The 24,956-nt window shown below is 42.8% G+C and overlaps 3 protein-coding genes across 6 annotated transcripts in view; 1 reads left to right on the plus strand and 2 right to left on the minus strand.

Annotated features, from left to right (window-relative positions):
* The first annotated feature begins 6 nt into the window (after window positions 1–6).
* Window positions 7–14,687, plus strand: usp8 (ubiquitin specific peptidase 8). Of its 2 annotated transcripts, none has more exons than XM_076287761.1 (19): window positions 7–703; window positions 1,416–1,591; window positions 1,804–1,948; window positions 2,074–2,159; window positions 2,553–2,694; window positions 3,038–3,080; window positions 3,412–3,583; window positions 3,922–4,084; window positions 4,290–4,431; window positions 5,236–5,471; window positions 5,825–6,334; window positions 7,381–7,455; window positions 7,591–7,850; window positions 8,084–8,305; window positions 8,552–8,762; window positions 10,305–10,541; window positions 10,675–10,817; window positions 11,887–12,019; window positions 12,394–14,687. In XM_076287761.1, the coding sequence occupies exons 2-19, from the start codon at window positions 1,488–1,490 to the stop codon at window positions 12,550–12,552; spliced, it is 3,183 nt and encodes a 1,060-aa protein (XP_076143876.1). In that variant the 5' UTR covers window positions 7–703; window positions 1,416–1,487; the 3' UTR covers window positions 12,553–14,687. The 2 variants fall into 2 exon arrangements, with proteins under 2 accessions (XP_076143876.1, XP_076143877.1); XM_076287762.1 differs by lacking the exon at window positions 7–703 and adding an exon at window positions 722–791.
* A 553-nt stretch (window positions 14,688–15,240) lies between these two features.
* Window positions 15,241–21,892, minus strand: LOC143125294 (uncharacterized). The gene is made up of 10 exons (XM_076286632.1): window positions 21,784–21,892; window positions 21,418–21,515; window positions 21,071–21,147; window positions 18,115–20,980; window positions 17,535–17,781; window positions 17,182–17,377; window positions 16,876–17,088; window positions 16,165–16,307; window positions 15,817–15,949; window positions 15,241–15,602 (listed from the first exon to the last, which is right to left on the minus strand). The coding sequence occupies exons 4-10, from the start codon at window positions 19,289–19,291 to the stop codon at window positions 15,399–15,401; spliced, it is 2,313 nt and encodes a 770-aa protein (XP_076142747.1). The 5' UTR covers window positions 19,292–20,980; window positions 21,071–21,147; window positions 21,418–21,515; window positions 21,784–21,892; the 3' UTR covers window positions 15,241–15,398.
* A 235-nt stretch (window positions 21,893–22,127) lies between these two features.
* Window positions 22,128–24,956, minus strand: part of trpm7 (transient receptor potential cation channel, subfamily M, member 7) — a 38,475-nt gene continuing 35,646 nt past the window's right edge. For all 3 annotated transcript variants that reach the window (XM_076287771.1, XM_076287770.1, XM_076287769.1), the window contains exons 39-40: window positions 23,593–23,699; window positions 22,128–23,283 (exon numbers count right to left, since the gene is read on the minus strand). In XM_076287771.1, the coding sequence (XP_076143886.1) occupies window positions 23,159–23,283; window positions 23,593–23,699 (232 nt within the window). In that variant the 3' untranslated portion in view covers window positions 22,128–23,158. The remainder of the gene's footprint in view (window positions 23,284–23,592; window positions 23,700–24,956) is intronic.

The raw sequence follows: 24,956 nt of genomic DNA on the forward strand, positions 1-24,956 counted from the left end.
CTGCGGGAAAAGTGCCCGTATATCATGCGGATGTATACCATCACCATGTTTCAAATTACATTTGGCATTGAGACCTTTTCAGATTTACAGAGAGTTTATATGATGCATTATGTTAGTAACCATAATAACCATAACTGGTTGTTATGATGACTCATCTGTGTGCCAGTAAATACCACGTTGACCTTAAATAATACATTTATTTAATGTGTTGGATAATGTGTGTGCGGAGTGATACAGAACACCAGAGTTAATGATAGTAGCTGAAGTACATGCCCAGGACTTATAGTAATAAGTAGTAACAGTAATATCTGCCATGACCGTAACGTTGCTTTCTCGTTTTTTTAATGCGATTGCAGAGATGTAATTCCACACTTCAAATTCACTATTTATCACTTGGACAAACGCTTCGTTAGCTAGATCCAACCTGCCTGCATTCATCCAAACCTGTGGAAGTTTAAATCTCAGCGTTGCTTCTACGACTTTACGTCAACGTCGCATTTAGTATTTGGTGACAGTTGCTTTCTTCAGTGTCTCCTATAATATGTTCCTCATTTAATATTTCTGGCACTCTCGTGTGTACAGCGTACTGTCAAGAAAGCGTACATACACAACTGAACATCTGACGACCCTTTAAAGTGAAGGGTAACGTTACGGGAATTGTTCCGGGACTCATCTGTTGGAGTTGTAAAATAAATCTGAAGAGGTAGGACAGCTACTTTGCCGTGGTGCGGTTGTTTTATGTATCTCTCTGCTCGCTCGTGTGATTGTTTCAGATTCAGTATCGTGTTTTGGTAATTATCCTGTCTAACAATTCTAAATATTTTCAAAACAGGAACCTTGTAGCTAGCATGTAAGGCTAGCCAATTAGCTGCAAGGTAGCTAACGTTATCTGTACTTCCTGGATCGATATGGTACTACACAATAAACGTTTCACACAGCTCTAAAGCTTTAAACAAAATCCTGTCAGACAGACACCGTAGCTGCCACGCTGACGGCTCCCTTCTATGAATATACTGGCTGGTATCAAAGTGAAGTTATTAAATGCATGAGGTTCAGGAGGTCCACAGTTTGTTTGCTAGCTGGCTAACAAGCTATCATAGCTAGCTGGCTATCAGTCGTACATGAGCTAGTTATTGATAGTAATTTGTTAAGAGCTAACTAACCAATAGAGATATGTAACCCTTATCTCATGTTTCATGTTAAGAACTTAGCATTAGAGATGTAGATTGTAACGTTATGTGTTTGTTTTTTGCTATGTTGATTTGTCAACATGTTTGTTATTCCTTTAGCATGTTATGGGCTGACCTGTTGGCTGAAACAACAATGTGTCAAACTTAGATGTCAGGTTCTTCTTATCTTTGAAATTGAGAGAATGGATGTACCAACCAACTATATTTTGATATCCTCTTTTGTAGGCATGACATTGATGACGAGCATGTGAGCACATCGACTTCTAGGTGAATGTTAATCTCAATTTATCCGCCAAGATGCCAGCTGTTTCAACAGGGGCGAAAGAGCTCTACCTGTCAACGTCTCTGGGTGAATTGAACAAGAAAGCAGAATTTAAGCCGGAGAAAGCCAGCACAAGACAGTAAGACCTAGTCAACTTATGTGGACTCAGAGCTTTCTAACGTTTTACACATGTAGGCTACCCCACTGTAAAAATATCATGATGTGTAGGCCTGCAGTATTATGTCCATGTGTAGAATAGCATTGTTTCAATCATTTTTGCATATGACAAGTCTGTGATACCAAATGACATTAAGCAAAGTAGTGGGAGTTAAAATATGCATTTTGTTTTAGCTATGTTCAGAGTGCCTGTAAGATGTTCAAAGCTGCCGAGGAGTGTCGCCTTGACAGAGATGAAGAAAAGGCCTATGTTCTGTACATGAGATACCTGACAGTTTATGATGTCATTAAGAAGAGACCCGACTTCAAACAGCAGCAGGTACAGCATACTTTAAGGCTGAGGTCATCAGTACTTTTTTTTATTATGTAATGCAGTGGTGAAATATTTATATATAACATCAATATCCAAGCTTCAACTTTTTTTCTATTTGCCTTTCTCTTAAGGATTATTACTTGTCAATGCTTGGGCCATCCAGCTTCAAAAAAGCCATAGAGGAAGCAGAGAAGTTATCAGAGAGTCTAAAACTCCGGTCAGTTACTTCTTTGATATTGAAAGTTTTTACATTCTCCAAAGACTCATGCTAGGGTTTGGCAATGTCTACAGAATGGCATATGATTCGGTATAAAGTGAAATATCGTCATGGATGATTACATTGAGGCGGGAGCTACTTAAAATGCATATATATCTGTGCTACGGCTTAACTTGATCCTCAGGGAAATCCCTACAAATAAGTAATACATTAAAGCAAAGACACAGGAATTATAGTGTGTATGTTGCAGGGTGCACCCTATGGTCGGAATGGACAAGGGGGTCACGATGCTGGTCTTATTATCGTGATGACTGTCAGTCATCAATGGCATTGGCGCAACCCTAATTCATGTAATGTTTATTGAAATACTTTGCTTTGTCAACCTGTTATCAGGTATGAAGAAGTTGAAGTACGTAAAAAACTTGAGGAGAGGGAGAAACAAGAAGAGAAACGACGCAAAGAGGAAAAGCAAGAAAAGGACGAGGGACGATCTTTATCAAAAGGGACAACTGACTCCCGCAAAGACAATAAGAAGGTACTTCCAAGTCAATCACATTTATTATCAGATACATGTAATTACAACAGTGCAGACTTCTTTCTATTTGCTATTCTGTGGGAAAATATGGCTATAGCATGGACCCAGTGGTCCTTTGTAGTTTGATAGGAGAAGTTCAGAGGTAATACATCTTATATTTCATTTACCTATTTGCACATGCAGTGATTATTGAGCCAATACTGAAGTAACTGGAACTTACTATGTATGTTGTTGTCTGCTTCAGCATTCAGCTGTTGTCTTCCAATTGACTATGGCTAGCTCAGGAATGGATGGCTGACTAATAAAACTGAGGTAATACAAATGCCTTAATTTTCCAATGCAGGTGAAAGGAGAACAGAATGACTCAAAAATTGTACCATCAAAAGGTTAGTGTCAAGAGATGTATGCATGTGTCTGTGTTGGTGTTGAATGTGAATACAGAGTGCTTAAATACATGTAGAGTGATTGACCAGGGTGGATGACATAGCATAAACTTTGTGTGACTGAAGGAAACAATGATGTTTTCAAAAGCTGTGTATATATATATAGTATTAGTTGGTCAGATTTTGTAAAAGCCAGGTTTAATTAGAGAAAATGGCTATAACCCAAACATCAACAAAGTGACTAAATGTGCACTTGTGCCATATAAATGTGTCTCATCATGTTGACATGATATATGTTCAGTGAAATGTTTCTTGGGACCGCTCTTCTCTTCAGCTGCTGTGCCAGTGGGAGGGATCACAGCGGAGAAACTCTTCCACATGATGATGGACCACAGCCTCAGTGTCATCGTTATGGATGCGAGAAGCCTCAGGGACTTTGAAGAGTCGCAAATTCAAGTGCCGGCACAGAAGTGCATCAGTGTCCCAGAGGAGGCCATCTCCCCAGGGTAAGAGCTCCTCATGCTTGCATCAGTACAGCCGTGCCATGATGGCCAAGGCCGGCCCAGCCTACTGCTCAGCTGAGTTATTTGGCAGCACCAATGTCGTAATTATTTGGCACCACCAATATGCAAATATGCAAATGTTTGCACCAATGCAAATTACCTGGATCAACAGTTCTGTTCCCAAGAATGCCCTTATTTGGATGCATTTGCATGTGATAATTTGCATAGTGCTTGCCATTTGGAAAGTTGCTAAACAAGACCTGTCAAAATGTCCACGTACATGTAGATGGATGTGGTTACATTTGCTTTTCTCACCATCATGAAATGCTTACTGTTTGTAGGATAACTGTAAACCAGATCGAGGTGAAGCTTCCAGAGGCCTCAAAAGAGTTGTGGAAGCGTAGAGGTTTTGTGGATTATGTGGTTCTGCTAGACTGGTTCAGCTCTGCAGCAGACCTCAAGCTGGGGACCACACTGCAGAGTTTGAAAGATGCCCTTTACAAGGTGAAACTCTTCTGTATCCTATACCTATAGCACCACTCTGTGTACAGAGCATATGTTCTTGTTCTCTAACAACAATATTTATACACACTATATAATTAAGCACCGCAGCCCAGTGCCCTTGTAGAGGCTATAGTGTTTGAGGGTCTTGGGAACACAGGAAAAGTGTATGTGGTCATAGTCCAACGGTCATGTCTGTGCTCCACAGTGGGACAGCACCACCATCCTCCGCAGTGAGCCCATGGTGTTGGAGGGAGGCTATGAGAACTGGCTGTTCTTCTACCCCATGTACACCACCAATGCTAAAGTCAAGCCCCCAAGACAGCAGGCCTCCAGTGCCATCCCACAACGTAAGTGCAACTAAGTGCTGGTTTTTATTGCTTCCTCAGATTGATTTTGTTGGTACATAAGGTCATGTGAAGGACTGATAAACACTTAGTCGTTCTCACTAGCTGTTCAGGCTATCCACTGTAGTTTCTTGGACCCAGGTAAGAAGCATCCCCATTGAAACCGCCCGTTGTCAAAAATATTACAGAAGCACAGTAGTGCTCAGTTTTTCTGTGCTGTTTTGGTTAGTGTGAGTCAGTGTATTTTGCTGTTAGCCAGTTAGCTTGCTGTTCCATAAAGCTAATAGAGATTAAATCTATTGATTGGTTTTGTTGCGGCTGATTTCTGCCATTAGATCATTAAAGTCATCAGAGGCATTGTAAGAGTGCAGGCTATAGCTGAAAGAGACATGGGCAGACTTCCCAAGCTATAATGAGTTTAGAATATTTCCAGATCAGTATACGTGAATGTTATTGAATAGAAACAGACCGATCAACCTGGAAATAGATACTACGTTATTCATCCCTAAAGAAATTAAGCAGTCTTGGATGAGAAACTATGGTCGTAATGGCAACATGAAAGCTCTCTGAAACACACAAATGTTTTTACACTGTGTTCATGCATTATATCCCCACTGATTTCACCCCCTTCCCCATGTCCACAGTTGGCTTGCAACCCTGGACATCCTGCCAAACTGAGAACCCTCTCGTTGTGTTTTGGCGTGATTGTTTGAGCGAGGCAGACGAGCCCTGCGCGTTGTAGAATCTGATGATATCTAATCTGGCCTTCACCAGTCTGCCTCACATGAGTCATGCCTGTGTCCACAGTGAACTTCAGCTACCCCTCGCTGGAGGAGCCCAAGCCCCCGGCGGTCCCCGAGCCCCAGCAGCCGGTGCAGGTGAACGGGAGAGCGGCGGACGAGGCCCTCCCACTGGAGCCAGCAGCGCCAGAGCCCTCAACCGTGGCTCCCGCTGTCCCCGACGGACCTGTTCCTACAGTGACCGAGACGACCAAGAAAGTTCCCCTGCCTCAGACTGGCGTAACGGTTAAACCGACCCCTCAGGTAGCAACTTACTGTAAGGTGTATGGTTACCTGTTCTACCAGGTCTGAGCTGTGTTTCATTGAGTGACAAATGAACAAAAGGCTTACTGACTTCTCCACTGTTAAAAGTGTGTTTAGAATGCTGTTTTTTTTATTATATTATGGCCACTTTAATTATATTATATATAATTATAAGGCCACTTAATCTTACAGAGCTGTACTACTACACCTTTACCACTTACCAGATATGTGTACTAAGAAATGTATGCTCCTGAAAAAAAGACAGGGTCTGTGCTCAGTCTGTAACCCACCATCACCCTGTGCACAACTCTGTGTTTTTATTTATTTATCTTTCATCTTGACCATTGCCACAGGTTGATCGCAGTAAAAAGCCCTCTGTCAGAATCTCGGATGGCTCAAAACCCAACAACGAACCCCCGACTAAGGACTCTCAGCTGCCTCAGAATGGCCCGTTTGTGCCGGACCGCTCAGTGAAGCCGGCCTTCGAGTCCGGCGGCCAGCTGTCGGAGGAGGAGCGCATCCAGATCCACGCCGAGGCGGCGGGTGTGAAGGACAAGGCCCGCTGGGAGCTTGAGCAGCGCAGGAGAGCCCAGGAGGAGGAGGAGGCGGCACGCGAGGAGGAGGAGGAGCGGCGGAGGAGGCAGGAGCAGGAGGAAGGGGAGAGGAAGACACCCGAGGAAGAGGAGGAGGAGGAGAAGGGCCGACAGGAGCGCGGCCGGCTGGAGCGGCAGAGAGCCGAGGAGGACGATCAGGTGGGACAGGAGAGGTTCAGACGAGGGCAGAGAACACAGAAGGGAGAAGGGCAGCCGAAAAGTGTCTCGCTGGACTCGCCCATGCCCAACAACGTGGTCAGTGAGATCAAGGTTGGTCTCCTCACACAACACACTCACAGCTCTCACCGCCATGTACATACAGTAGATTAGTGCTGATGTCACAGGTAATTAAGTAATGCCTTACAAATGTTGTTATACTGTACATAAAGAAAAACCTTTGTAGTTAGCTGACTAATGAAGTCTAGAAAGGGTTTATTTTAAGCCACACCTTATTTTGTGTGGTTTAGTAAAGGTCAATTGCTAGATTATGGCATACCGTAGTATTAAAGATAAAGCAGATAAGCATTTTTAAATTTAACTTGAAAAATGGCATTGAAATTTACTTTGAAATCATATGATGAAATGCACATATTAGGACCTTCAACTGGAAACAGTATGTTCATTCAAGTCAGAATTATCTCAAGACTCTAAAATGATCCACACTCATTAAATTCATGAGTCATTCCTATAGCACAAACTACTCACATCAACTACCCACTTCCCCAGCAAGTCCACAGTGTCAAATTGCATACGACCATCTTCACTGACCTCACATTATCCATGCATAACCCCATCCTACAAGTAACGGCCAAAAAGACGACAAATGATATCAGTTCTTTCCTGTCTCAACTCAGGCACCACTGCAGCATAGTAGTGCACTTGCGAACGGCAGCCGTAAGGCAAGGATTTTAAACGGTAGCACAGCCGAGGGCTTTGACAAGCCAAAGGTATATCAGCTCCTTACCAGGTTGTTCAGCATGGCATGCTTCTTTTGTAATGGCAGCCTCCACTGTTCAAGGGAGCCTGCAGATGGCCCTCTCAGGGATGTGCATGGAAATGTCAGGGTCTCTGATGTGGTTGAACGTCCATTACAAAATGTAAAGTGTGATTGAACCCGTCTTTGATGGGATGATGGTTTTATGATGAACAGAAATGGACAACTCTTGTGAATGCTCTAGTAGAGCACATCGGGTCTGTCGACCTTGCAGTCCCAGTTAAAAGATTTAACTTTGGATTTGTGAAATTGTGAAGGATGTTGTTGGTGTTGTATGTTGTTATTGTGGCTGCTGTGAAATCTATTTCTTTCCATGCCACAGCGGGAGCCCTTAACCAGAGCACGCAGTGAGGAGATGGGACGCACTGTTCCAGGCCTGCCAGTTGGGTGGATGAAGGTAAGAGGGCCACACAACACCATTACTTACTGTGTTGTTTTTGTCTACAGTATGTCTTCGGTTTGTGTATGCTTTTGTTTGGGTTTGTTAAACACACTATTTGCCTCATTGGTTTTCCTTTCCTGGCTGGTCTAGTTTCTGGACACAGTGACGGGTACGTACCGGTATTACCACTCCCCGACCAACCGGGTGCACTTGTACCCCCCGGAGGTGAGCGTGCCCCAGACGCCCCCGACCACGCCGAAGCAGAAGCCGGCCAAGCCCCCCGAGGTGGAGCGGGACCGCGAGCAGTCCAAACTCAAGCGCTCCTACTCGTCCCCCGACATCACCCAGGACCTGCAGGAGGAAGGCCAGAAGAAGCCCACCCCAACGCCCACCATCAACAGAGAGACCAAGTATGTGCCGTGTGTGTGTGTGTGCATGTGTGTGTGTGCGTGCGGCGCGCGCAAGTTACATTCCCTACACATTTTTAATGACTCTTGTTGACTGGTAGAAAAATAGTAAATCCCTAAATGTACTGTATGTGGTTCGTTTAGAAAGATGTGCATCCATTTCATATATATGCAACTGTGTGCAAACTACAGTTACTCTCAGAATGTAAAGTTAAATTTTTGGTTTTGACATCTAGGCCTATAACTGCTAGCACATATGCGAAGGTTGAAAATTCCAGACCGTCAGCAGCCAAGATCCGTAGTCTGAACCCCACATTTGGAGGTCTGGGACCAGCCCTGACCGGTCTGAGGAACCTGGGGAACACCTGCTACATGAACTCAATCCTACAGTGTCTGTGTAACACACCCATCATGGCTGACTACTTCAACAAGAACCGCTATCAGGATGACATTAACCGGTAAAAGCTTTCGTCTCTTCTTTGGTGAAAATGTTTGACACATTTCTGAGGGCATATTGAGATGGTTCATAGGGTTGCATAGTTAATTAAATGTTTCTAATGTTCCGTTGTTAACCATTTAGGATGGGAACTGGGGTTTAGTGACAAATATAGCTAAGCATAAGTTAACAGTCTAGCTAAAGCTTGCACTGTTTCTTTAATATCAAAGATTTGATTCTCTTACTTCTTTGTTCCTGCTTGCCACAGAGCCAACATCCTGGGTCACAAGGGCGAGGTAGCGGAGGAGTTTGGCGTGATCATGAAGGCTCTCTGGTCTGGCCAGTACAAGTGCATCACTCCACGCGACTTCAAGGTCACCATTGGCAAGATCAACGAGCAGTTCTCTGGCTACGAGCAGCAGGACTCCCAGGAGCTGCTGCTCTTCCTCATGGACGGCCTCCACGAGGACCTCAACAGAGTAGGGACAGACCCTTCATCTACACACACACCACACTCAGACACACCCACTGCACTTTGCACTAGCTTTATTCTAGCTTCACAGATCTTCATTGTGCACATTTCAAGATCATGGTAGAATGAGAATATTTCTCTATGTTTGTGGAGTGTGGATTGTGCCAGTAGCCTTGAGGAGATACTACTACACATATTATAAATGTACATGTACACTGTACAAATAATCATGGCTGAACCTGTAAATGTGTAAACGTGTACTTCTCTAACCATGGAGAGCACCCCCAGTCTTACCATCATGGCCTTTTACACTACTGCCAGTGTGCTGCTTTCAAAGTGAGTCTTTTAGAATTCAACACAGCCAAAACATGCTCCTTCATAACCACATCTAATGTACTTATCTACAGCCCTGAACCTGTAGTTCATGTTTTGCTGCTTTTGAATGGTCATGAACTGACTGTTTGTGTCATCGGTGTCTCTTTTCTTATTGTATTTTCTTATTGTATTTTCTTTTGTTTTGATGGCAAACGTAGAGAGTAAGTAGCCCTGTCCATTGCTCCTGTCCATTGCTCCTGTCCCCCCTCTCAAGTGTGTTGCGTTTGCTGTGTCCAGACCATATCACATCCGTCCGAGTCGCTGTCCACGCCTGAGGCCTGCCACTCGTGAATCCTAAACCTGTCTCATCCCAAACCCCCATGCTTGAGATGTACTGTATTGGCTTTAGAGACAGTCAGAAAGACAGAAAAAGAAAAGAGTGAAGAAGCAGCCTTGTCTTAAGTCATGATTTGGGAGACTGTTTTTCTTTTATCCTCTCTCACCATTCCATGTATTTAGCACAGAGCTGTGAAGCATTCAGAGACTGCCTCTGATACTGGTGTTAGCCTGCTGTACATGAACGTGTGGGCCATTGCTAAAGCATCGTGAATCACGTGGAGCACAGTGAACATGGGCTTGGCATAGGCATTCACAATGCTCTGGTGATGCCTGATGCATCCCACCTTGTGTGCGCTTGATGTGCCCTCCTCGATCTATCTCTCCCTCTCTTTCTTTCTTTTTCTTGTTCTCTTTCTCTCTCTCTGTCCATCCACTGCACTGTACAGTGTGCCTCCCTATGTCAGGTGGACAGTGGTGTCTGGTGTCTGAACGTCCTGTGGTCTGTGCTTCATCTCATGGCAGCCTACTTCCTGGTCATGTGAAATGTATGCATTTCCATCACCTGTCCATGAACCTTTCCTCTGCGTAGAATAGAAACGTGCACTGAAGTGGTCAAGATGTTGGCCCTTGTAGTGACCCTGGGTTTGGACTTTTGGAACGCTGCATGAACACGGAATGAGACTGAGATGGTTAAAATGTAAACGGAATGGACTGTTGATGGAGCAGTTGGGAGATGATAATCACTTGCAAGAATTAATCATTGGTCAGCTTGTGTGTGATCAAAATAGAAATGGTGTTCCATTGCAGAGTAAAACAAATGGCCACACAGTTAACAGTTAGGTTGCCACTGTTTCTTTTCAAACACTCACAGAGGTTTTGTGTCCCACTCACTCAGGCAGACAACCGCAAGCGCTACAAGGAGGAGGCCAACGACCACCTGGACGATATCAAGGCAGCCGAGCTGGCCTGGAGCAAGCACAAGCTTCTCAACTCCTCCATCATCGTGTCGCTCTTCCAGGGCCAGTTCAAGTCCACCGTCCAGTGCCTGACCTGCCACCGCAAGTCCCGCACCTTTGAGGCCTTCATGTACCTCTCCCTGCCCCTGGCCTCCTCCAACAAGTGCTCTCTGCAGGTAAGCCAAGGAGCCGCACACAGCACACAGTTCACCTGTGGACATCCAGTCCATGCATGTAGGAATGCACTCAATGTCTCTGGGGTGTGTATAGCATGCTGCTTCCTCAGTTTGGTTTCTTCACATGTTAAAGGATTGCCTGAAGCTGTTCTCCAAGGAGGAGAGGCTGACTGACGCAAACAAAGTGTTCTGCAGACACTGTAAAGCCCATAGAGATTCTACTAAGAAGTTGGAGATCTGGAAGGTTCCACCCATCCTCCTGGTGCACTTGAAAAGGTAAGATCTGATGGTCCAGAAATGTCCAGTCATATAATCTCTATATTCCAAACCGAGTATTAGTCAAACATTGAATGCCAGTGCAGTCTATAGCAGCGTTTCCCAAACTACGGGCCATGGACTGGCGCCATTCTGCAAAGAGGAAACTGCTGCTCCACAGAGCCGTAACCGCAAAGGTCAAAATATGCTTGGTGCTTCTGTCACTCGCCTGATCATTTGTGGCACAACTGAATTGTATCATCGAACCGCGGACCAATAGAAAAGAAAAGAAAAGTTTCCAGATGAGGAATCAACTTGCTAATTTGGTGTGATCAAACGTAGAGGGTGGTAGTGGGATGAGCACTCATCCAGCCACTGTAAAGCATTGAGCATTGGATTTGTTTTTGACTGCAGTTCACCCTGCCAACGTCAAGTTATTATTCAGGAGATACAGTTTTAACAGCAGGATTGTGAAATTGACTAGCAGATGGGAAAAGTGCAAGGAGTCTGCCAGGAAGCACACTGAGACATTCCAAAATGTGTCCACATGGAGCAGAAACCATCATACAGCAGTTTTCTGTGAAACAATGTACTTATGAGAAATGCACTGACTGCAGTTCATTTGAACTGAACTAGTTGATAGTTGACAGTAGATAATGGCTATCAACAAATTGTGATATTGATGACAGACAGCGTACTAGTATTGGTACTTTTAACTGTAAGTGGCTGAGTCATCCACACTGTGCCAAAGCTTATCTTAGATGTTTGTATATGGTGGTAATTTGGGACCAACATCACATTTTTGCAAAACAGTGAATGTCCACATCGGTTATGCACCACTTCTATATTGCTGAGTAATATCAATCTACTTCAGATTTAACTTACATGGATACCAATAAGTACCACATATTTCACCGTTTAAAAAAGCAGGAGACTGACAGGAGAGCCAATAGTAGAAACCTGCCACATGAAACTTAGCATCTTAATGTAACGTTTAGGCATCAGAGGTACCAGGGTTCTGTCTTTCTGTGGACTAAGGCAGCAATCAGTTTGTTGAGTCCCATTGATGAGTGTTTTGTGTGTGCGTCAGGTTCTCATATGAGGGCAGATGGAAGCAGAAGCTGCAGACCACGGTGGACTTTCCCCTCGAGAGCCTGGACCTTGCGCAGTACGTCATCGGCCCCAAGCCCAGCCAGAAGGGATACAACCTGTTTGGCGTGTCTGTGAGTCTTTCAACAAGTCATCCAATTCAGTTCACAAATTCACAATTCAGTTTACAGAACCTAACCTAAACCTTTGAGATCCTTTAAACATTTGTCCATTAGTTAACTTGTTTAGCAAATTTAGAACAATTATGTAGTTAAATGTAAATAATTCTGCAACATTTTTATTGATTGATGACACTTTCTAGAACCTGTTGAATCTAGAATCTATGTAAATGCATCTAAATAGACAGGAACCGCAACAACAAGAAGTACACTTTCTCTTTCACAGTTTCTCCTGTTCCTCATGACTGTCTCCTGACACTGGCTCCTCCCCCTAACTGACCTCTGTTTTTCCATGCCCCCCCCCCCCCCCTGTCCCTCTCCTCACCCAGAACCACTATGGTGGGCTGGACGGCGGCCACTACACGGCCTACTGCAGGAACAACCCCAAACAGCGCTGGTGCAAGTTCGACGACCACGAGGTGTCGGAGATGTCCACCTCCTCCATCAGGTCCTCGGCCGCCTACATCCTCTTCTACTCCTCCCTGTGAGCTGTGCTGGGCTGAAGGAGAGTTTCGGCACGTGGGCATAGAAGGGAAGGACGGCTGATTTTAATGCATGTTGGGAGCACTGCTCCTGTTGAGGAGTGGCGGGCGTCTTAGCCAGAGGAGTCGCCCTGCTTGGGGGTGTGTGGCCGGCCTGGAAGAGACTGGAGGGACGTCGGCCAGATGGAGGTGCCTCAACCTCTCCCCTGCGTCGCAGTTCATAGAGGATCACCTACGTAGATATTGAGCATTTATCTCTTTAAAACACAGTAACGGTAGTGGGACTGGGAGGTGGTGGAGGAGCGAGATGGAGAGGACCCCGGCGGGTCTTAAGACCAGTCTTCATAGCGCTTAGTCTGCCTGCGCAAGCTAAAGCTAACAGTGTGGCACGGGTCTTTGACTGCTCCTGAAACATACAGCGCTCTAACTTGATTCTGTTTGAGTATGTGATGACCTTTTTTTGCATTTGCTTTCTTTAAGCTTCCCTATTCTGTGAATATACCACCATTTAAAAACAGTAGAATTACCTATGTACATACTGGTTGCAAACCTTGCACATTTAACATGTACATATAACCAAGAAGTGTTTATTTATTTATAAAGTGACCAAATCTGTTAGAGAAGATGCAGCCTCTCAAAGCCTAGCTGTTTGCTTTTAAAGCCAAGTCAGAACTCTGTCCCATCACGCTTTGTGTCATAAGGGCAGCCTCACAGAGGCATTAGAATCAATCACAAATTTAGGTACAATTGTTTTTTTTGTTTTTTTTGATCTGTTGTACCATTCCATGACGCATCCTTTTTTAAACACTGCCATCATACAAGGTTGTTTAGATGCACTTTTCTTTCTTTCTAGAACCTGTAATGTGAAACACAATTATATAAGAATAATCTTGTAGCAAAATGATTTCGCTCACCCAGAGGAAGATTTAAACATATAAACAGCTGCTGCTCAGTCATAGAGGGGTTTCTCATGTCCTTCCAGCTGACGCTGTGCCACACTTCTACCATGAGGACACATGACACCAGGGTTAACTCAGAGCACACTGATAAGGTCATGACCCCAGAGCCACCTGTGTGCCCTATGTCCATTTCAGACCAGTGTAACACCCAGGGGAACTCAGCCAGAGTTTGGAAGTGTGTGTTCCACAGTCATGAGTACGCCCCCAGTGCTCACACCCTTTCCTGAGGATCTAAATCTGGAGCGTTCACTTAAAAAATCTGATGGTTTGCGTCATAGCATTTGGGCAAAGGAACGGTTGCTTTTTTGTGCTTTAGTAAATGCAGTGAAGTACTAACTGCCACAGTGGTCAACTTGTATAAATCTTTTGCATATAAAACAGTAAGCATAGGAAGCAATTTATCTTGTTCTAACGTCACAGTAAAAACATTGAAACAAATATTGGTTTCACTAATTAGAGAGGAGAGTTTTCATATTGTGGAAGTACTACAATGCTTTTTTCAAATGGCACAGACCATGCTCCTTGTGTGTGGGAGCGGCTGTATTTCACAGGAGCTCTAACCTCAGTTTCTCCTGCATAAACTGCACAGTTCCAGTCAGAGGCAGGCATCAAACCAACTGCCAATTGAAGAAGCAACACTCTAGAATGAGCCTGGTTTGCAGAAGCTTGTGTACTGCGTGTGTTCATTCGGTGTGCTGGGTCCCCTAATCCAGCTGGACTCCAGCAGGCCCAGTCTTCCCACACAAATGATCCTTTGGGACAGGAAATTCAGATGGACTCCAGGCCTCCCGGTCATTCAGCCTTAAACACTCTCAGCTCAGTAGTTTCAGTGGGTTAACCCAGCGGTAGTGGACACGTCCTGAGATGAAGATTAGCGTTCTGTGGAGCCTCAAGTCTCCCTCAGTGGCCAGTTCTGTGAGCAGGAAGCACAAATTCTCTAAATAGAATCTGTTTGGTGATTGATAAAAGTTGAAGTAAAATGATATGAATCCCACATAACTTTTAGCATGAAGTCTGGCATGAATCAAATTTATGTTTTATGTATGGATTTCATTTTGTTTCTTGAATAATCTGGTTGACTTTTTACCATAACCATTGACATATATTAACCTCAAACATTTAAATATTATGTATCTACTAATCAAATTGTTTAAATAAAGGAGGTGAAACACAAATGATTGCGTTACTGTTTTTTGCCAGTAGGGGGAGTGCTTGACATAGGTCTGATAGATTTTTAGACTAAACCCTCAGCCAAAGTAGAAACCCTCTGAGCTGAACTCTAAAGCACCTTTGAAAATGTATTTTTGTAGGATTATCAGGCTAACAACAACATGGATATAGCCATGGCTATACAACATGCAACATGGATATAACATATGCTACTGAAATTTAGTGACAATCAGAATTTGGATGCAGTGTACACTGTTTCTGATGAGGAAATGACCCTTACAGCTATCAGACTTAATTAATGTATAAGTATATATACTCTTTTGATCCCGTGAGGGAAATTTGTATCTGAAGAGGAAGCGGAGTGACTTTCCTGTCTCCTTTGGTGTTGGTGGGTGTTGCTACCCTCCATAATTTTGCCCATGACCTCAGCATTCAGGAAGGAGAGAGGAGGCGTTCAGACGTATCCCACTGAACACTGTCACCATTTCACTTAGAAGGCAGGAAATGTTCTCCCACTCATTAAAACACAAGTCAGGCCATGAACCGTTATGATGCATCTAACACATTTTATGTTCAAATGTATTTCGTTTATTTCAAATATGCTCTTTACATGACCAAATATAACAATCCATCTTGACATAGCAGGACTTACATTTTTATAAAGTTTGAGTTCTCTAACTGTAAACCTATTACATTTCCATTTGATATTGCCATTGTTAGTTGCTAACGTGTGTGAAGGCGCGCCGCTGGAATACGGGGTCTACTATATTGTTCTCGTGAGTAGAGAAGGATGTACGCGTCTGGGGACTGAACAACAACATCTGGGAGGCTCTCCACATTGGCATCATCAAACACGTGCCATCTCCTGGTCACGCTGCTGCGGCAGCATGCGGTGTAGTGGCCCATGTCCAAGTCGCCGGTGTGGTTCTGTGGAATGGCAGGGTGAGAAAGACGTAAACAAATAGGGGTCTGTTATAGACTACAAGACTGGTTTGGCTACCTGGTTAAAAACAAAGTCTGAGTAATGCAAGAGTCTGAAACTTGAAATCACTGGCTGTCTGTTAAAGGGCTGTTTGTGTAGAACTACCAGCTGTCAACTGTATAGTCGTGTATGCAAATAAAAATGCTTCACAATACTCACCACCACACCATATAGTGAATAATTATTGTGTTGAGATGATGAATTGCTTAGATAAGGAGAAAGATCCAAATTTGTCAAAGGGAAAATTACATTTGTTCTAAGCTTCCTCTTGGTTTGTCCCTGACAATCAAACCTGAAATACACAAATTAATGGTTGTGAATATATACAAGTAAGCTTACTCTTTCATACAAAGTAGCCTAAAAAAAGAGGTCTGAAGTGTTGCTTTTGAAGTGCTTGGAGTATACTTAAGATAACTTCCTGGATAGTTGACAGGCTTGAATAAGTTCATTATATCTACAGTTTAGAAATCCTAATGCTTTATAATGTTATCCTAAAGTAATGTGTACCGTTTCAGATGAAGTATGAGAACCTCTGGAGGTTGAGACAGCGTGGTGAGGACAGCCGCGTCGCGCCTCATCCCACACTGGGAGCACCACATCTGGTCTCCTTTGGTCAGAGTGCTCTGCTGGAAGAACAGAGCCAGGCAGTCCTGAGGAGACCAAGCTGTGAGTCACCAGTGGACCAATATGCCCCAAAATACATACGAACATTTCCCATGGGAGTTCAAAACACTTTTCCCCAAACTATAAAAATCACCCATGCCATGTGTGGGCACATGAGAGGCCTTGCTCACTCATCACACTCATCCAGTTCTATGGGCACACTAGGTCATTGTTAGTACCATACCAATGAGTTAGGGGGAAGACAAAATGAGAAGGGAAATATTTCAGATATCCAACAGTTCAAGTTCATTTTTACCCCCTAATTTAGTTCAAAAAGTGGATCTTTCATATATTCTAGATTCATTAGATATAAAGTGAAACATTTCAAGCCATTTTTTGTTGTAATCTCAAATATCAAATAGCACATATATATTTGAGTATCTCAAAATATTAGAATATACATATAACACAGACATGTGTGTGTGTGTGTGTGTGTGTATGAGTGTGTGTGTATCCAAGACTCAAAAGAATATTGTCATGGTCCAGTAACAGTCCAGTGGTTGGCTCTCACCAAGTGGTCATTGTCAGTAAGCAATATACAGCAGCAAGCCTGACCTGCAGTGGACACTTGTAGTTGTCGGGTGGGATGGGCAGGGACAGGATGGTGAAGATCTGGTTGCTGTGCGTCTGATGGTCACAGTGCATACAGAGTGTGTTGTAGGTGAGCTGGCCTTCAAAGAGGTTTGTGATGATGGACGAGTCAGTGGCAAGGTTAGGGGTCTTCTTGCCCTGTTTAGTGCTGGACACTCTCTTTAGTTTGCCTCCATTCTACAAGTTAGAGAGAACTCATGGCTGTGACTTAATGTGACTTTCTTGGATTTCAAAGACAACGTTATTGAGTACAGGACTGAGGCTGCTCACCTTGACGAGGTCGTCATGGAGGGCGTTGAAGAGGAAGAGAAGAAACTCCTGGGCATCTTGCTGAGAGTTGTTGCTAAATAGAGAGTGCTGGCCACACATTTTCCCTCTCACTTTGGAAGGGCACCAAGTGTCCTTTTGTCCTGACCACATTGTCTCCAGACAAGTAACAAAGGCCCCTGCCACCTCACAGGACCTCCTGAGTACAGTCAGATAACAACACACATTTCAGAAATTAAGCATGTAAGGGCAATTCATACTATTTCCATCAGTGTTGTGTTGATATCGTTCACTTGTGCACTTAAGTGTATGTATGTTCTCAAATGTACTACTGCAGATTGGCAGATGTTCCTCACCTGGATATGTCCTCCTTGGTCTGCTCGCTGAGGAGGTGTTCCACCAGAGGCACGGTGCTGCAGAGGCACTGCAGCACAGCGTTCATGTAGCAGGAGTTGCCCGAGTTGACCAGGCCGCACAGGCCCGGCTGCCGTCGGGCCCCAGAGACACCGCTGCTGGTGGAGCTGAGCTCCTCTGGAGAGATCAGGCAGCGGCCGCTGTCAGAAGACCAAGTTCTGACACAGACACGGGATTTAGAGCATTGAACTCAGTGAACACAAATGGAATATTGACGGATTGTACAGAGAGCAAATGAAATACTTGCAGTCAAGGGATAATGGTGGATTTGTGGCAAAGTGGGAATGATCAAATATGTATTTCTTGATGATAATATGAAATTATGGAGAAATTCCATCTAGTTTTGCAATAAGAATTCCAGCCTCTAAGTACAGCTCAATGAGTAACCTTTCTCTTATGGCATGCTTTCATATGGTCTGTGGAAGGTGATAACCAGGCACTGAACACACACTCTCAGTTGGCACCAAGGTCTACATTACACCACATTTGTGATGGTTATCACAAACCTTGCATTTGAGTTACAACACCAGTCTGTTGAGTTGCGTGCTTCTGATGTCCCTGGAGTTGCTAGAAAGTATTCCATGGGCAGTTGTGAGGCAACGACTTTAACAAACTCACTCAAATTCATGCATCCCTCAGTTTTCATCACTGGCATTGAGTGCATAACAAAGGAGTTGATGGCAGTGAGATGCACGGTCAGCCAGAAGCCCTGGAAGAGCATGTCTGTGACACCCGAGTTGCTTAGCACCGCAGGGCCAACCCAGCCCTGGAGATGAGACTGCAGCAGATTTGAGTACTGCTCCACCAATGGAGGGCACTCGTTCTCAGACACAGGCTCATTCAGGCCAAAGTTCACAAACTTGAGATTTATTCCCAGGCCAGAGAATATCTGGGTTAGCTTGCCCTTCATGAAGGCTGAACTGTCCAGTTGCACATGGTAGCCCTTGTTGACGTATGGTTTGAGGAGATGGTGAAGCACTTGCTCCAATACTGATGCCCGAGAGCCTCTCTGGAGCAGCGGCATGGAGTACAGGTAGAAGTTGCACATATAGCCAGTGGAGAGCTCAAAGAGCACGGCCACATTCAGGGGGCAAACCTGACCGTCCACCAAAAGGCTGAACTTCTTCACCAGCAGCTGTTGGCCAGGTGTGTATGTTTCTTGGAAGCGACGTGAGACGTGCTCTCTGAGCGTGTGGAGAATCTCCCAGTGCTCCTCCTCACCGCGTCTGCATAAACACAGTAGGGTGTTCTGGAAAGAACCGCTCAACTTCTCCAACCAGTTCTCTATGGACGGCGTGATCCGAACAGGGCGACCCAGGCAAGCTTCAGTGTGAAGCCCAATTCTGAGGCCAATGGCAATCCACATGACAAAGTCAAAGTAATGAACTTCTGCCAACCTCTCTGTATTCTGACAGTAGATTGTAAGGTCCTCATTAAGGGTTCTATTCACCTTATAACATAGCTCCTCTATCGCAGTTCTTTCCAGCAGTGTCAAAAAGAACTCCTTAGGTGAGCTCTGAGTCAGAGACATGGAACTTTTCTTGATTCTGGCAACAGGCCTCACCTTTCTTGATTTGAAGAGGCCAGGAGCACACAAGCCATTTCCCTCAGATGCGATATCCACTGGCTCAAAGAATGGACACTCCTCCTGAGCCCATGCAATCTCACGGACACGCATCACTCTTGCTTTCAAACTCATGATGGATAAGGGTCAAACAGTCCTCCAGAAAAAAAAAAACCTTCTACATTTGACAATAATCGGTATGGAAAGAAATGCAGCAACCACAACAGTTGACCAACAATGACCATGGCCTAAAGATTTGTTTCTGTCTGTTGTAAGAGATGATTCAGCCTGAGCTCCACTCTGCTTCAAACCTCTACCAAACTGACGTTTGCAGCGAAACCTGCTCTCAAGAGCAACACATTCTCCAATCCCTTAGAGTTGTGCTGTTTAGGGAAATTGCTTGTGTTTGAGAGTGTACAAAAGAGATAGAAGGCTCCCTGACAACTGTGTCCTAGCAACCTCTTCTTACCAGTGATTCTACTTGTGATCTTTAGGATCTTTATGTCTTAACATAGGCCAATAATACATAAACACATAAACTGTATCAAACACATCTTACACATTACAAAAAAAAAAAAAAAATGTGAATAGTACTATAAGGCAAAATCATTAGAACTAGTTAATCAAAACTACTAACCTTTTCCCACGCATTTCCATTTAATGACTATTACTCTGAATATTGATTCATTGTTCATGCATTCATCACTGACAATACATTTATGACATCATGTTTATTTTCAGAGATTCTAAAAAGTTCTACCTGTTTTCAGTCTACCAAAGCACAAAAAAGGAAAGGCCATTTTAAAAGCTTACGGTTGGTAATAATGCCCTACAAGTAATGCCTCATAATTAACAAATATATGGATAATTATGATATTACATATTATAGCACCTCCTAATTACATAATTTTTTAAAATTATTATTACCACTGCGTCATTATTATTTTACGTACATTTTATTTTATTTATTATGTAGGCATTTTGTATTCTGTAGCCTATTGTATTATTATTTGGTATTTTGGCATTTTTATGTAATCATTTGATAATTTGTAAATAACATTGTAATCATTTCTAAAGCACTTTGGGTCAACCCTGTTGCGTAAAATGTGCTATATAAATAAATTGTCTTGACATCATTTTATTTATGTATTTATTTATTATTTGAAAGAAGAAGAAAAATTCAGTCATTTTTATCAATCTGATCATTTAACCATGTTACAATCGTTCAATTCAAGCTGTAAGCTTATCGTTCAAGAGGGGCACTTAAGAATAACTTAATAACTGTTGTAACCTCTAGATGTCGCTCCTGACAAATGTTAAGTGTCAGACAGAATCAGAGGAACAAGACATTGGAGATAGAGAAATAAACTTTATTTCTATAAAAACATGAAATGCATGCTTTAGCAGTGGAGAATATGTATTACAGGCATATTTTGCTGGTTGTGATGAGCATTGAAATAAATGCTTACATTGTAATGATGACAAATGCCTTGGTGGCCAAGTGTAAACAGATAGTACAAAATATGCCCTCTTCAATTAACAAGATTATGTGAATATAAACATTTCTATCTTAAATTTGATCAAATTAAATGCAATTAAACCTGATATTTAAAAAAAGACCGGTTCACATCCTTGGAAATGACTCTGAGCAAACATCATAGACTCCCCTTGCGTTTTCAGGAGCCCAATCATAAACAGAAATCATTTCCTGATGCAAATCCTGATCCAGCTGTCCTGATGCTACTGAACCACACAGCTTTTATCCTTCTTTTGTACCATGGCGACTTCCTTACCACTGCTACCCTTCTGGATGGCCATTACAACCTATGTCAAGTGTCAAAATGAGTTTTATCAACAATTCACAATGTACAGTAATACTTATGACCGTTTACCTTCCACTTGCCCAGTACTTGCCTCTTTTGTATCTGGAAATCCATGAGTCTGCAGTTTAGAGTAGATGAGTTTGCCATTTAAAGTGACTTCAAAGCTGGCTGTGCAAATAAAGGAGTTGAAGGAACAATTAAGCTACTTGTGTGGCACATAAACATGTCATATAAATTCCTGACAGCACAAAGGCCGAAAATTATCTACGTCTGATGTTGGCTGCCTATTCTTTCTATTTAAGCAGAGGAAAACCTTATAAGCTTATAAGTATAAAGATGACTATTTGAGGTGAATGAGTTCAGCATGTCTTTTTCCATGAAGGAAAGACTAAGGTCTAGATGACAGAGCAAACCATCTGAGGTTTAAGTTGAGCTTACACGGGCGTCCAGTCCTCCCAGTCACAACCGCATCGGGCACAGCCTGCTTTATCTCAAAGGCCAAGTCCCGATAGCGGGAGGCGTACCCTCATCCATTGCTGTGAAAACAATTAAAACACTTTTTTTAAAACACATGAACAATTTACAGTAGATTGAGGTCATTCTTGAATTTCCCCTTGGGGATCAATAAAGTATCTATCTATCTTTTTCTTGCTCATGTTAAAGCCATCTGATAAATGTGTACATAGGCAGTGGTATAAGTGACTTTAAGTGATATCTGGATTAGGCTTAGTCAACAATCCTTATAATTCTATTAATAGACACAGACATCAATGTATAGCATATAATCATTCCAAGAGAGCTTACCAATATTCAATGTGCACCTTCACCGTCATGCTGAAGACTGTGCTCAGAGCTTCTGGTGGTTTGGTATCAGTAGGTATTTAGCAATGTCACTGCCTAGTTATCAGTCTCAAGGATACACGTCAAACCAGTTTGTCCAACCTACAGTTTGCACCAAAAGTTTTTCCCTACATCAACATCAGCCAACGGAGATTATGTGATCCACGTTGTTAGAAAACAATTCAGCCACTTTTATTTCATATTTCATGATTCATCACCTCACTGGTAGGAAAGCAACTTGTTTGCTGAGTATATTCCATGAAGCCTAACTAAGCGTGAACTCAAAATAGAACACAGACACAGAGATATGCCGTTTTGTTTTCTTTTTTATTAGTTGAAATGATATACAGTACAAAATGTTTTACGGCAATATACTCTTGCTTTTCACAATACCCCTGCATAAAATATTCCCCATTTTATTCTGTGAAGTTCGTGCCAAATATCTGTATCTATAAGATACACTAGGTTAAAATGATCATACATTACTTGAATGACAAAAGATGACAATAGTACCTTTATAATTATATTTCGCTTTGGACAAAGGCGTCTGCTAAATCCATAACCATAACCATAACCATTATAACATTAAAAATTCCTCTATAATCATTTTTGTTGACGCAGTATCAGCATTTGACACATTAAAATGACATATATTGAACTGTAAAAGTTGCATTGCAATCTGCCCATATTTTACAAGATTTTTCAAATCTGTATATATTTTCAGTAAGTGTGAACCACAAATGCCATAATACATATTTCTACACATATCTTACATTTATAAAAACGAGTTTATGACATTCTGCTCAAAAGATCTTGCAGTTTAAATTAGAGCAGGTTTCCCTTCAAAACCTACTTGAAACACAGCCCAAAAAATACAATGCACTTAAAATCGCTTTCAATTTGTACAAGGCAACTTTGCATTATTCATAATAAATACTATTCCCCTCAAAACAATAAGATTGTACCAGTTTAATTGTCACTTCTGCATACTCATATTTAACATATATCCTTTTAAAAATAAATTCATAAAAATCATCTTCCCATGCCCCAACATATTAAAATCTGGTGGAATATTTCATTTGATCATAGAGGGACATTTCACCAGAGAAGAGGGCCACTGTAACTTCCTCTACACCATAGTTCTTCTGGCCTTTCTTCTCGAGCATGATAATTGACCACAATAATCAATAACAAAAGCAAATGAGGAGGTGAGGTGAAGTGAGGTGAGGGAGGGCACGCCGTGCCTGCATGCGTCTACCTTGGCAGGGACAGAGACAAGCTTCCAGTTAACCAGGCTGACGTGAGCCAAAGGCAAATATTCCTCCTTCCTGCTCCCTTCTCAAAGCATGAGGCGCATGGAATGTTGCTGCTCTTTGGTGCTGCTTCCGGGTAGGGAGGAGTCATCGGGCGGGGGGTCTTGGGACAGAGTCACCTTGTCTGGTGTATACTCATTTCGCTTCAGGTCTGCCATTGGTATGGGGAACAAGGATATGAATGATTCCTTTTAAATTTACAGTCCACCACAGAGATTTTCATATTAATGTATTTTGGCAAGTACATTTTAAACTGCTACAACAAAATTCCATGATACTGACTGCCCCAAAAATGATCAAATTTCCTGAGACTTCCATGTCTGGAATAGACTTTATTATCCATGATAATAAAGGCGTTGTGATAACGTACGTGAAAAAGGGAGAAGAAGAAACTACCCCTATCTAATATTAATCTGCAAACACACCCACCCACACATAACAAAAGGTGCTTATCTCATACCAGGAAGCTTGAGTTTGCGACAGCAGGAGTTACAGTGATGTTTAGCACGGAAGTTCCTTATTGCGTCATCCCCCAGGTTTGCGGGTCCAAAGATCATGTTATGCGATCTGAAAACACAGGTAGAGTGACAATTATTATTTATCTCTGTATATTTATCTAAAAATAATTAATAACACTGCACTTTGCAAGAATACATTATAGTATTATATACATTAAGTATTATACCCATGCCAAATTTTATACTTTATCTGGATTTCAACAAAAGTTTTTCTTCTGAAAGGGAATTGCACTGTCATGTGTTTGCATGACATTATCGATTTGAGTGATATTGTTATCAAATGTCGGACGGATGGCGCAACAAGGTGTTCCTATGGTTCTTAATCAGTCATGGGTGTGGTTTGGGCGTAACATCATTTAAACCAATGAGAATGACATCTGTCATTCCCTTAAACAGCAAGCAGCGCAACTTCAAACAGCGCATCGGTATTTTGATAGTCAGTGGCGCATTTGAAAGAATCTGCTTGCACGTGAGACCGTATGGAACAGTTATTTCACTAAACTAAACCATGCTTTACGTAACTGATCGTGTATTGTCCGCCAGTAATTATCAGAAAATAAGTCCCGACAGGGAGAACAGAACCCCGACGCGCAGCGGAGGGGTTTTGCTTCGACCTGAAGGGACTTATTTTCTGATAATTACCGGTGGACATGAATGATTGTACCGACGGACGAATGACTGAATAAAAAACCTAAGGACATTTATCCTGCAGAGGAGTTGCTGCTCACATCTTGTGACACATCTTCAGCTGTGCATCATATTTGCCTCTCGCCTTTCGCCTAATCACTTTTATCCGTCATTACCAATTTGCAAATGATGGTGAATAACTACTCATCGTGAGATGTATTCTGTAATATCTTTACTCTAATTATGTTTCCCATTGTAATCCTGTAATTTGAAATGTTTTGCATGAATGTGCACTGTGTGCATTCGTGGATGAGAGAAGCTTGGTGTGTTGTGCACCTGCCCATATCACTATTGATAATGTGCTTTTAAAAGAACATATAAACAACTCGCCATGGATTTCTGACCAAGGTTCTCTTAGTCAGTGGCGTAATGCGTTTTAGGTAGTGTACAATAGCAATTTTTAGACAATGCGCCAGACCCCTCCTTGGGTCGTTAGTTGCCACATCCCGCGTTGCTCATAAAAAGGGACGGGCATGGCGAAAAACTCGAGTCTATGATAGGAATAAACTTTGCGTCATGATGATTATAGGCTTTAGACTGCGCTTTAGACAATCATGATAAAAGACAGTAATGCCTGTCACACGCTGCGGTCATTTCCATCGAGAGGAAAATCTTTGGT

This window comes from Alosa pseudoharengus, unplaced genomic scaffold, assembly GCF_046254945.1.
Source record: "Alosa pseudoharengus isolate Yale_2024_CS ecotype anadromous, Long Island Sound unplaced genomic scaffold, YU_APseudo_1.1 YU_APseudo_1.1_scf_16, whole genome shotgun sequence".
Taxonomy (NCBI): Eukaryota; Metazoa; Chordata; class Actinopteri; order Clupeiformes; family Clupeidae; genus Alosa; species Alosa pseudoharengus.